Source organism: Triturus cristatus, chromosome 9 (assembly GCF_964204655.1).
Source record: "Triturus cristatus chromosome 9, aTriCri1.1, whole genome shotgun sequence".
NCBI classification, from domain to species: Eukaryota; Metazoa; Chordata; class Amphibia; order Caudata; family Salamandridae; genus Triturus; species Triturus cristatus.
This window is the reverse complement of record NC_140592.1, coordinates 793,447,916-793,459,791: the sequence shown is the minus strand read 5'-3', so window position 1 is coordinate 793,459,791 and position 11,876 is coordinate 793,447,916. Positions and strand designations below refer to the sequence as shown.

The 11,876-nt window shown below is 46.8% G+C and overlaps 1 protein-coding gene across 4 annotated transcripts in view; it reads right to left on the bottom strand.

Moving 5' to 3' along the window:
- Positions 1-390: 390 nt before the first annotated feature.
- HIF1A (hypoxia inducible factor 1 subunit alpha) overlaps positions 391-11,876 on the bottom strand; it is a 263,036-nt gene continuing 251,550 nt past the window's right edge. For all 4 annotated transcript variants that reach the window (XM_085626181.1, XM_085626182.1, XM_085626185.1 and 1 more), the window contains exon 15: positions 391-1,756. In XM_085626181.1, coding sequence (XP_085482307.1) covers positions 1,605-1,756 — 152 coding nt within the window. In that variant the 3' untranslated portion in view covers positions 391-1,604. The remainder of the gene's footprint in view (positions 1,757-11,876) is intronic.

The following is an 11,876-nucleotide window of genomic DNA, read 5'->3' as shown; positions in this document are numbered from 1 at the left end:
AAAATCTTAACCTCCAAAACCTTCAAGCCCCAAACAAGGTCACAGGTGCATTGTCACAGGCTGCGATTTTAGCCCCTGTTGGTATACAAGAGACGTGAGTGGTTAAAATATATAATTAACAGGTGATATGCACTGATTGATGGCGTATACACACTGACAAATGAGCACACACAAACAAGTGTCTGACCAGCTTTTTTGATGTAATAAGTTTGAAAAGTAGGAGTGTATATTGTCAACGGGTAGTTCAGAGAACAGATTATGTCATTACCTGCCAAAACTTATGGTCTCTGTAGTTTTGATGGATACTTGTAAGGTTGGAAAATTGTTGAAGCAAATTTATAAAAGGACTACTTAGAAAACCAGTGAAACAAGTGCTTGAGGAACATGTAGCCTGGTCCACGTATAATGTTTATTGATGTAATAAAACAATACAGTTAGTGTTAGATCCAACCACAAACGGGAAAAATGAATAGAAAATAATTTGCACGATTGGTACAGTACAAAGAAAGGAGAAGATGTTCAGATGTGGTGATACATGGCGAAATAAAGTCCTCTAAAAATATTTTCAGTCATTAAAATCTCTATGAAAAAATAAAAACATTAATAGCGACAGTGCATGAAACGAAACATCAAAAACTGAACAACTCCATGTACTATGCAGGTTTCCTACCAATGCATAAACTGTTACAATCCGTTTGAAATATCACCTATTCCACGCAGGGTAAGCAGAACATTTATATTCAATAGTAGTTATGCAACACTAGAATGCATTTTCACAACTGCAGGTAAGGTTTAAAGAGGTGGCACAGAAACTACATACTTTAGAAATGTAAATCTCTTTAAAAAATTAAGAGATTTGACAGTAAATGCTGCTACTCCAGCTGAAATCTTTCTTTAACAGATTGCAAATAGTTCACATTCTTTCCGTAGTATCCACTACACAGCATTTTAAGAAAAGTTTACATTACAGTGCGACTAACAATGACCTACTCCATCCAGGCTTAACATGATTTATTAGGCAAAAACTGAAACAAATGGAAAAATGTTAGTTTATTCCTTTTTGTAGAACTAGTCACAAATGCAGAGTATATTGCATGAGAACTGCTGGTATTTTTAGTTTTTCTTAAGAAAATATATATTGTGCGATTGAGGCTACAGTGCACAGTGCACAAAGCATCGTTTCTTCTGCAAAGAAAACCTAATACAACAGAACTTTTCTGAGGGCAGCACTGAGGAAAACACAAGTCTGCTGTAAGGAGTGCAACATTTTTAGCTAAGTGGATATTTCACTGTTAAATATTTTATCTAGCATTTACTCCTTAGCCAAACAATAATGGAACGTGCATTCACTGCTGATTTTAAAGTGTTTGTTTCAACTTAATGTGTCAAAGAAAATGATGTGCATCAATGATGCTGTAAAATTTAGGTCTTAAAGACTGCCGAGAAAAGTAGACTGCGGATCAGAACTGAGCTAACTCGAATAGTGCAGTATTGTAGCCAGGCCTCTAAGATCAGGTATAGAAAATATAAATAGACTGCTGCCTTAAGGGTGAGAAGGGAAGGGATGATGATTCATAAGTGTCCAAAAGCAGGATGATTAAAGATCAGTTAACCTGATCTAGAGCTCTAAGCAATTCTTCTCCCTGTAACAGATTTCTGCTGTCCTGTAAAGGTGCGTTGACTTCACAATCGTAGCTGGTTAGATGGGGTAATTTACTTCCATCCACGGAATGCCCAAGAAGTCGACTTGTCATGTCTAAACGGGAGGAAAGCAAAGGTTAATTTGTTTAATTTCATCTAAAATTGAGACTTAATTTTTGAATTAAAAAATTCATAAACATTCAAACCATTAAAAAGCACATTCTTCTGTAATAGAACGATATAACTAAAAAGCTTTATTACATGACAAACTTTATTATCATCTACTTAAGTTTATACATTGTTCTGCATAGCTTCCATGTCATAAGACTTGTTCAATAGGCTTGGCTACTATAGTCTATATTTTATCCTTTAAAATGTAGTGGGTCTGACTGAAAAAATCTCTTTACCGTAAATGTAGGAATTTCCAAATGATCTAGTGAATGCCTCTGAGCTACCCAGATCTGTTTTAGAATCGATTTACTTCATTGTCCATTCTGTTTTTCAATTACTTAGAGAAAGCAGACTGAAATCGAAGTGTGCAAGTTATAATGTAATCACTCATTTATGGATGGTAGGTAACAAAGTACTCTTGTGGCATGGTATCATATTGCAGGGGGTGTAATATGTATGTGGTGGTTTGGGTGGAGGGGAAGCAATGTTGGTGGATAGTGTGGTTTTCCAAGAGTGTTGATCACAGTGGTGGGGATATTGAGTGTTTAAGAGCATGGGGCAGAGTTTCCACCCCGCAGGTGAGGGGCCATAAAGCCCCGTCAAACAGCTCCTATATTTGAAAGATTATCACCACAGTCATTATTCTCAATGTGTCTCTTCTCTGACAGCTTCCATCATCCCCATTGCGTGATACATTCTGTGTGTCTTCTGCCCCCTAGTTTGTCAGTTCTTGCAAAAGCTCATCCCATGCTTGAACCATATGTTCAGCCTCACTTTATCAGGTTATAGCTATTTTTCGTTACCTAGTTTCAATGCTGGGTCAGTAAATGTGCCCTTGATGCTACTTTTGGAACAGTCTAGTGCTAAACTGGTGTCTGGGTAGAACCTACCTTTCAGGGAGTGAGTTCCGTTTCGTGCATTCAACATATGAATTAACTTGGCTCAGTCCACCATGTTGCTACCTTAATAGCTGCTTCAGTCTGAATATGCCATATCCCTATTGAAATTGAGAATAGCGGGCAGTGCAAGTTATGGCAAGTGTTGAGTGTATTTATAACCATAACTGTTTAATTTCAGTGATTTTGTGCACTTGAGCCATCACTCACGTTTTACATGTTATCCCACATGGCTATGGTAATGTTTTTCAATTGCACAAAACCCTTGAGACCGAGCTGAGTCAAGTTTGAGGACAGCAGTTTATTTGAACTCTCCTCCAGACAATCATATTTTGTGGTGCACAAAATTTCATGGGGGCTCTCAAGTGTTAATTTTATGGCGTGTGTTGAGTCATTTTATAACCATAACTGTCAAATTTCAGTGTTTTTGAGCGCTTGAGCCGTAAATCACTTTTTACCTTTTTCAGTAAATTTGTTTTTGTCTTCATATATTTAATTTCTAACAACATGGTGTGCACAGTTGAATACCCTGGGCTCGAACCCAGGCCCCTACCCCAAACTGTGAATGACTTTTGGCGGGTCAGTCCCTACACCCAACCTGTTGGGGGCACCCAGCACCAACATCGCAGGTTCTTTGGCCATGCACAGCACAGGTTGGGCACAGGGTTAGACCTGCACCCAGGCTCTACACCCATAACCTCTTGCAGTCTTGTCAACCTGTACATTTTTTTTTTTTTCTTAGGTGAAAATAATTCTCGTATTTTATTTTTCCAAAGTAAAAACAACTTTTCCCATTTTTTATTTTAACTGAAAAAATTCATAAATAGTTATGAGTTTCATGGCAAAATGGAGTCTTTTTCGTCCACCTAAAATGACTTCAAGTGTATTGAGATTTTCTTTTAAATCGCAATTTTCAAATTTCTACCACTTATTGGGTGGGGTCTTAAACCTTTGCCTTCCTCCTCTACCTGTTCTTTCGGCAAAGGGTTTTGCAGAATTTGAATTTCCCGAAAGAAAGTATCAAAATCTTTTTTCTTTTGCAGAAGTGCAGCCATTTCTGCTTCGAGACTTTTTCTTTCTCTCGATTTCGGCAGAACGACGCTCATGATAGAGCATCGTAGATTTTCTTTACGGCGTTGAAGTATCCTTCGTCTGTGTTTTGCTCGTTCCCCTTTGACATTATCAATTTTTGTCTTCTTTCAAAGTCAAAGTCGCAACCCATATCATGTTTCGGCTTTGTTGTCTTTTCGTGGGTTTGACCGCCTGTGGTGTCCTTGGTGTGGGACCCAAGTGCTTCTTTTTGTGTCTGCTTGCCTTTGGTCAGCGATTTTTCTCAGCGCCGAGGCAGCTCTCGGTATCCTAGAGTCTGAGGTCTTACACACTACCCCAGAGTGTTATTTCAGGGTTACCTAAGGTCTCTTATCTTTTGAATTCCGATGTTCCTTCTCTACATCGACGATTCGCATCTAAAGATCCAAGCCTTCTCCTTCTGACACTTTGGCGAGGTTTTCTTGCTGTCACTCGACAAACCCAGGTCTCTAAACAGTTGGAGTCTGCTTCTGCATGGCACAGTGTGGTTGCCTTTGGCCCTCAACGTCTCCAGCTTGAAATCCACACAGGCCTTGCACTCGTTGTTCTTGTGACTGAACGGAAGACAAAGGGTACACTACTGATGGCTGTCCTTCTGTGCGAACCCTTGTCTGGGCTTTCTCTGATTATGGCCTCCCTGTATCCGATTGACTTAGTTTTCTCCAATACATTCTCTGTGAACTTTGGTGTACTCTCAGGGAACTTGGTCCAAATCTTTTTCTTCGTAGACTAAAGAGTCTTCAGCTAGGCTTCCAGACACAACCGCAGAAAAAAAGAATCTGAAGATTGTGAACACACGTGAAGCTTTCAGGGAAGGAGTATGATGTCAGAAGAGGCTGGGTATGACACCAAATGGTGGGATCGTTGACACCAAAAACAAAAGGAAAAAAAAAGACTGACTACTAACAGGAGAATTCTGGGCCCAACCACTAGATGGCCGAATAATACACAGCATGTGAATCCAGAAAAGATTCACGCTACTAAACCTGCAGCTTTAGGGTTGTAAACTCAGATCAGATAGGGATGTCTAATGGCACCAATTCTATTTAATGCGTTTATGTATTACCTTGATGAACAACGTTAAGGAATTACAGTAGATTGTGCTAAATTAAGCATAATGACCTCTTTGTACCATGTCTGCACAATGCTGCTGAAAATGCTATTTTGCTGGTACGGATCATGAACTTGTTACAACAACTTCTGGGTGTAAAATGCTATACAGAAGAAATCAGTTGTAAGCAAAGTTAATTGCAAAATCGTGTTTGTGGGAAAACTATATACTCCTAAGAAAATTAGTCTAAATAATACACCCCTGGATAGAGAAAGTGAATTTGTATATTTGGGAATATGTTTTAATTACAAAGGCAAAATGCCTTCTCAAATGGTAAAAGTAATCTTATCTGAAACTCAGTAACTTTATTGGCCACTTTTAACAAGAAGTTAGGTGATCTCTTTACCGGGGGTGGAGGGAGGATGGGGTGGCATGTGTGGGGTTGCGAGGCAATAGATTGATTTATTTTTTCTCCTCAAAATAACTTTCGTAGAAGATTATGTACGCTAACTAAATCAAATGCTGATAAAGGCAGGGCAGATTGCAGATCATATCTTCACAATGGGAAGGGTCAGCAGGACAGGAAAAATTCCCTAGGTTTCAGCAAGGTTAACCTGAGACAGAACAACCAGACTTTAAGCAGTATGGGGGTTGTCAAAGTTTTCCCTGCAATGAGCTTTGTGGACCAAGACCATTGCAGTTGAATTAACAAGGTAGGCAAAGGCTCTGCTGTCCCAGAGCAGACCAAAGCTGCAGTATCTGTCTAATAGACTATCAACACACTCCTAGCTGGAGCCAGCATTCTCTGGGTTGAATTAGAAATAGTCTAGGACCAGAAGTGACTACAAATGGCTACTACTTAGTTTTTAGTTCAAAGGCCTCTGGCTAGAGGGGAAAGCAGAGTTAATAGGTATGGGAGGTATACAGTAGGAATACACCAGACAAAGGAGCTTGGAATCAAACTTGTGAGGGCATATACAAAACGTGTCTTTCACAAGACTCACAGGGTAGAGAAGAGCTGAACTCTGAAATCTGGTCATCCTTCTAGCCTAGCCAAAATAACGGAAGCAGGGTATTTCATCTTTCACTAAATTGTCTTCTTTCACCCTGAAGTACAAGTTACTTACCTTCGGTAACGATGTACCTGGTAGAGATGATTCTAGCCGCAGATTCCTTAACGTAGAATTATCCCCAGGCGTGAGACTGGATCTGGAATTTATTTTGCCACAGCATCTCTGCGCGCCGGGGGCGGCACCACGTGACTCCGCCCTGACGTCCGCTGACATCACGTCAGCGAGGTCACAAGTCCCACCCCGGCGCGCTGACGTCAGTTTTCTTCGGAGAACTTTTCCGCGCCACAACGCGGAGCCATCACAAACAAAACTGTGAGTATGGGAACAGTGTGCGAAAAAAAAATGAGTGAAACAGAAAGGGAAGAAGCGAATGGTGAGGAACAGCACCATTAGGGACAGTGCCAAGCACTGTGTCACTGAAAAGCATGGAAGGGAAAGAGCAGAGCACCGCTCTGAGAAGCAACCCTGCAAAGCGAAGGCGATAACCTCCCTGGAGGCAGAAAAACATGTGAAAAATGTCGTGGCAGACGACAAAGTCTGCAACCACAATCTAGAACAGTGAAGGGCAATAAGTCCAGAACAGAGGAGTAACGACAAATTACCACAAGACAACACCATCAAGGAGAGTCGTATCCCCCTGTAGAGAACTAAAGGCCGAGGCACAGCCAACAGACCCCAACCCAGAGGACTGCAGAGGAGTTAGAAACCCCAAGCAATGAAAAAAGGGAGAAGATTATAAGGAGGCCCCACACTGGAAAACCAGGGTGTAGGGTTGCAGGAGTACACATGAACCTACTGCCCAATCACCAGAAAGGAAGGAGTGGAACAAAAACAGAACGAAGCATCCTGCCAGGGAGGAAGGGAAAGAGGGCACCCGCAGAAGACAAAGCCACCCAGAGGGGGGTGACTGCAGAATGCCAGCTGAAAGGCCCTCTCAGAACGGGGAGGAAGGGCGGATCGTGAAGGAATCTGCGGCTAGAATCGTCTCTACTAGATACATCGTTACCGAAGGTAAGTAACTTGTACATCTGATAGAGACTACTAGCTGCAGATTCCTTAACGTAGAATAGATACCCTAGCCATACCCAGAGGGGAGGAGGGTCTGCGAGAGAACCTCACCAGCTTGGAAGAACACATGGCCCCAACAGAGGATGTCATGGGGACAGGAAGGACGGCCCAGCCCCCACCAAGCAGAAGTAAGCAAGGAGAAGGGAAGGCCAGGATACCACAAGCCTACCCGAAGGGCAAAGGGTGTCCTCCAGAAAACCCGGAGGGACAGACGGACCAAGCAAGTACCAAAAGGAAGAAAAGAACCACCCGCAAAATCCAAGGAGAAGAGGTGGAACGGAGGCATTGCCCGCTGCAGGAGAACACGCACCGAAGGGGATGGCTGAACAGGTAGCAGCCCGAGGCAGGGGACAAGGCAGGAACGGTCCCCACAGGCAATAAACGCAGACGTGAGAAGGGACAGGATCACACAGGCACACGCCGAGGCCCACGAAGGCAGACCATAACCACCAGGCGTGCACAGCAGGCGGCTGGTAATACCAAGAAGCAGCGTGCCCAGAACAAGCCGAGCGCAAGACGAAGACAGAAGCAATGGAACCCCTGAACAAGCCCCAGAGACGGACCGTCCGAGCGGCACAGCCCGGCCCACAAAGAGAAGTGGGACAGACCAGAGGAGAAGAACCAGAATACAGGAGAACACTAGGAAAAAAACCCTGGAACACAAGGCAGAGGACGAGGCCAAAACGTCGGAAAATAAGGTGGAAACACAAAGACATGACGCCTGAGACGGAACGACAAAAGTCGGGCTAGCGACCCAGCAGCTGAAGAGGGAAGGCACAACGCACAGAAGCAGACATCCCGCAGGAACAAGGGCAAAGCGTACGACAGGCAATCCCGGCAGAATAAGGGTAGAAACACCATCGGATACTGAGCGGGACAGAACCCGTAGCAGCACAAGCTGTGCCAAGGCGAAAGAGAACAAGAGAGAGCGCGAGAGACCGCACCAAGCAGCATACAGTGACGCCAGGAAACGTGAGGAACCTGAGAGGGTATCCACACCCGCCCAGCGTAGGATACAGCTATACTATAGCCTACAAGTACCCCACCTAGGGTATGACATGTCCCGAAACAAATCCGGGGAACGCCTCTTAGGGAAACCCGCAGCCGAGGCCAAAAACAGAAAAGAACTGTAGGTATCACCACAGGCGGCTTACCAATCAGCCAAAAAATACACAGATGGTCCAACCTGAGGACCTATACGGGTTCTCTAACAGCCAAAAATCACACAAAAGTTGAAGGGCTGTACCAGCAGCCAAAAGTACAGGGGACCCTGACGGCATTCCAAGCCACACACAGCACACAGACGGGCCAACCGAAACACTAGGCCCAACGAGAAAGGTGGGATAAACACCTCCCATAAGACACCGGAGGACCGGCAAGCTGAAGCTTATGGAGGGGGAGGAGGACGTAGCCCCGCAAGAAGTCGCTGAATAGCGGAGTCAGCGTGGGTGTTAAATAAAAGAACCCCATCAAAGGGCAGGTAAGCTATCCCGCAACCAAGTATGGCGGCGGATGGCCACAGAACTCGCCATAGCACGGGCGAGAGAATCAGAGACATCCAAGGCCGAACTGAGAATAAATGCAGTTTACTCCCGACCATCCAGCACACGGTGCCGCAGATCAGCACGGGCACCTTCGTGGGAAGTGTGAGACAAAAGGGACTCCGCAGAATCCCAAAGGTCGGAGGTAGCCCTGGCCAACACACAAAGCACGTTGAGCGCGCGCAGAGCAGCATTAGTGGAAGCGAAAATGTTACGCCCCCAGGAGTCCAACCACAGGGCCTCCCGTGACAGAGGAAGCAACACTGAAAGCAAGGAAGGAAAAGCAGTCTGCAAGACTGGGCCCTGGGCAGAGGGGTGGGATAAAAGGCGGGGTGGGATAAAAGGCAGACTGGGCCGTGCGGAGCAGGACGGTGGAGGAGCGGCTGAGGCACCGGATCCCCTTTAGCAGGAGGCCCCCAGAAGAGTCGTGGAGCGAAGCTTCAAATGGAAGAAGTGGCTTCCCTCCACCAGAGCCTAGGTAGAGAACCTCCAACAAGTGGTCCGTTGGGAGTGGAGCGACTGGGTTGCCCATCTGCAAAATGCCGGCGGCCGTGGCCCGGAGAAAGGCTGCACTCGCCTCCGTAGGGCGTCATGGGGAAGCGAGCAACTCTTCCGTGGGCGAAGGCTGTAAACTAAGCTGCCCGTCCCCTTGCCCTGCAGGAGGAAGAAACTGCCAGCCCCTGTGGGATGTTAGACCCATGGACAAGTGAGGGGCTTGAGGGGGTCTCCGGAAAAGGTGGAGAAGCCGACGGGGCAACCAACTGCAAGGAGCGGAAGAGCGGTTCCGGGGCCTGCGGACGTGGAGTAGAACCCGCCCTGGAAGCTGCCGGGGAAAAGGCCACGGTGCAGCATCCAGTCTCCGGTGAAGAGGAGACAAGGAGACGACTATCCTCCGGAGAGGAAGGGACATCCGGACAAGAGTCTACGATCTGACGTCGGGACGGTGCCGGGGAGTCCGCTATGGGCACCGGTGTGTCCTCGATCGGTGCCGAAGTGTCCACCAGGGGTGCCGAGTCGACCACCACCACGTGCCTCAGAGGAGAAAGGGGCGCGGTCGGCGCCAAAGCAGCCAATGTACGGCGCTGAAAAGGCGCCGGCTTGACCTCAGATGAGGCAGCCGCCTGTGCAGAGGACCGAGAGGGACTCTGGGTGTTGACCCGGGGCCCGGCCTCCACCCGCGATGCCGCCAGGGCCGGGGAGGAAAGCAGTCGGGCTCGGCCTCTGGTAAGACAGCCGCCTGCCCAGAGGACCGTGGGGGACTAGGGGACGAGCCGGGAGTCCCGGCGACCTCCTGCGACACCACAGGGAACCCCACGGGGTTTTGCAGCGAGGCGGGGGCGCCCTGGGTCGAAGAGGGGAGCCCCGTAGGGCCGCACCTCGGACACCACACCTCCAAAACCTGAAGCCTAACTCGTCGGCGCCGGGGGTGAAGCCGCCGGCGAGTCAGCAGAAGGCCCTGCGCATGGCGAGGGATCTGCGGACGTCCCAGGGAGAGGAGGGGGGCCCAAAGAAGCCTGCAGAGCCGTAGCGTAGGCCCTCCTTTGGGCCCTTGTCGCCCCAACGCCAGGAAACAGCGGAAACAGGGTGGCGACGGGCGAGGGCGCACATCCCGAGATGAACCCGCGCCCTCTGTCGATTGAGGACATGGCCTCGGCGGCAAGCTGCAGAACTTATCGACTGGCGAGCACCGCCCATGGGGCCTCGGCGAAAGATGCCGCAGCTGGAATCAGCGTCTTCTGGACCATTCTGGGGACGGGCGCTGTGACGAGACCGATCTGGACAAGCGGGCCGAAAGCAATTTCATCCGGTGCTCCCGCCAGGACTTTGGCTTGAGATGCTGACAAGCTTCGCAGTCCGTAGAATCCTGGTGCTCGCCCAAACACCACATACAAATAGAGTGAGGGTCCATCGCCGACATCTGACGCGAACAAGAAGCACACGTCTTGAAATCCGAAGCCATTGCACACTGTTCCCCCAACGCAAAGGCGTTTAAAGAGGCCTGAATACAGGTCAAGGGAACACACTCCGGATCTGCGTTGCACGTGGAAAAGAAGGAAAATGACATCAGCGCGCCAGGGTGGGACTTATATGACCTCGCTGATGTCATGTCCGCGGACAACGTCCGGGCAGAGTCACGTTGTGCCGCCCCCGGCGCGCAGAGATGCTGTGGCAAAAAAAAACCCGGATCCAGTCTCATGCCTGGGGACAATTCTACATCAAGGAATCTGCGGCTAGTAGTCTATCAGATATGTCTCTCACCACTATTAACGAAAGTGAAAATTGTTAGTGGACAAAAGTCTACATAATGAGGCATCTTCCTCACCTTCTAAACTACAAAAGAACAAAGGTGTTTAGGACCCACAGAAAGTACTTGGCGCATGTGGAGGGGTGAGGAAAGCATGGTAACACAAAAAAAGCGTTTTGTCTCTCACCATCACATGTGCAGGGTGCTTTTATAGCAGGGGTGTGCAATTCCTATAGCCAGTCGTCCATGACATTGTTTGTGGTCAAGGACAACACGTTTTCATGTGTATTTGTCCTTGGGACAAGTAAGCCTAATCCCTTGCAGCACAACCCCTCTGGCTGCCAGTTTATATTCCCACATTATGGATCAGGGAAGGGCATTGGCTGCAGGTAAGGTAATTTTTGTGTTTCTATGTTAATGCTGTTCAAACTTTTATTTATGGTTCATTAATGCAAAACCATTGTTATTAGGGTGAACATTTTAAGGAAAGGTTGTAAGCTCGGCCTGCACTTCTGACAGAGGTTCCAGTATAACTATGTGTACACACATTTTCAAAGTTTAGCAGTATGTGTAATGCTCCCAGAATGCCCTCTGATTCAATGCAAATATTTGCAGAAGCTTGAAAGCAAGATGGATGATTCTTTGCTTTCAAAATAAAATGTTCACAAAAAAATGCCACTAGGAAAAAAAACATTATGCTAAACTACTGTAAAACTTTAGGTACCATTTCTTTGCAGCATCATTTATAAAAATGTGTTGATGCATGCTGGTATTTACCAAAAACATTCCTAAAGGAAAATTGGAGGAACCAGTTTCAACAAGATTATGGGAAACATAAAAATAAACACACATTGGCTAAGTCAGTACGTCTGACATTGGTGGTCAGCCTTTTAATTTTGTCAATGTGTCTTTTTTTGGCATGGTTTTTGTAAAACCTTATTGGCGTGGAAGCTGCCGGGCCCTAACCACTATAACCACGACTCTTTTCAATGTGTATGTTTCCTCCTTGGCACCGCTTGTTGAGTCATTTGGGTTCACTCTAACCTCATATGCTGATGATACCCAAATAGTGGTCAACCTGCTCCCAGGAAACTCTGTGCA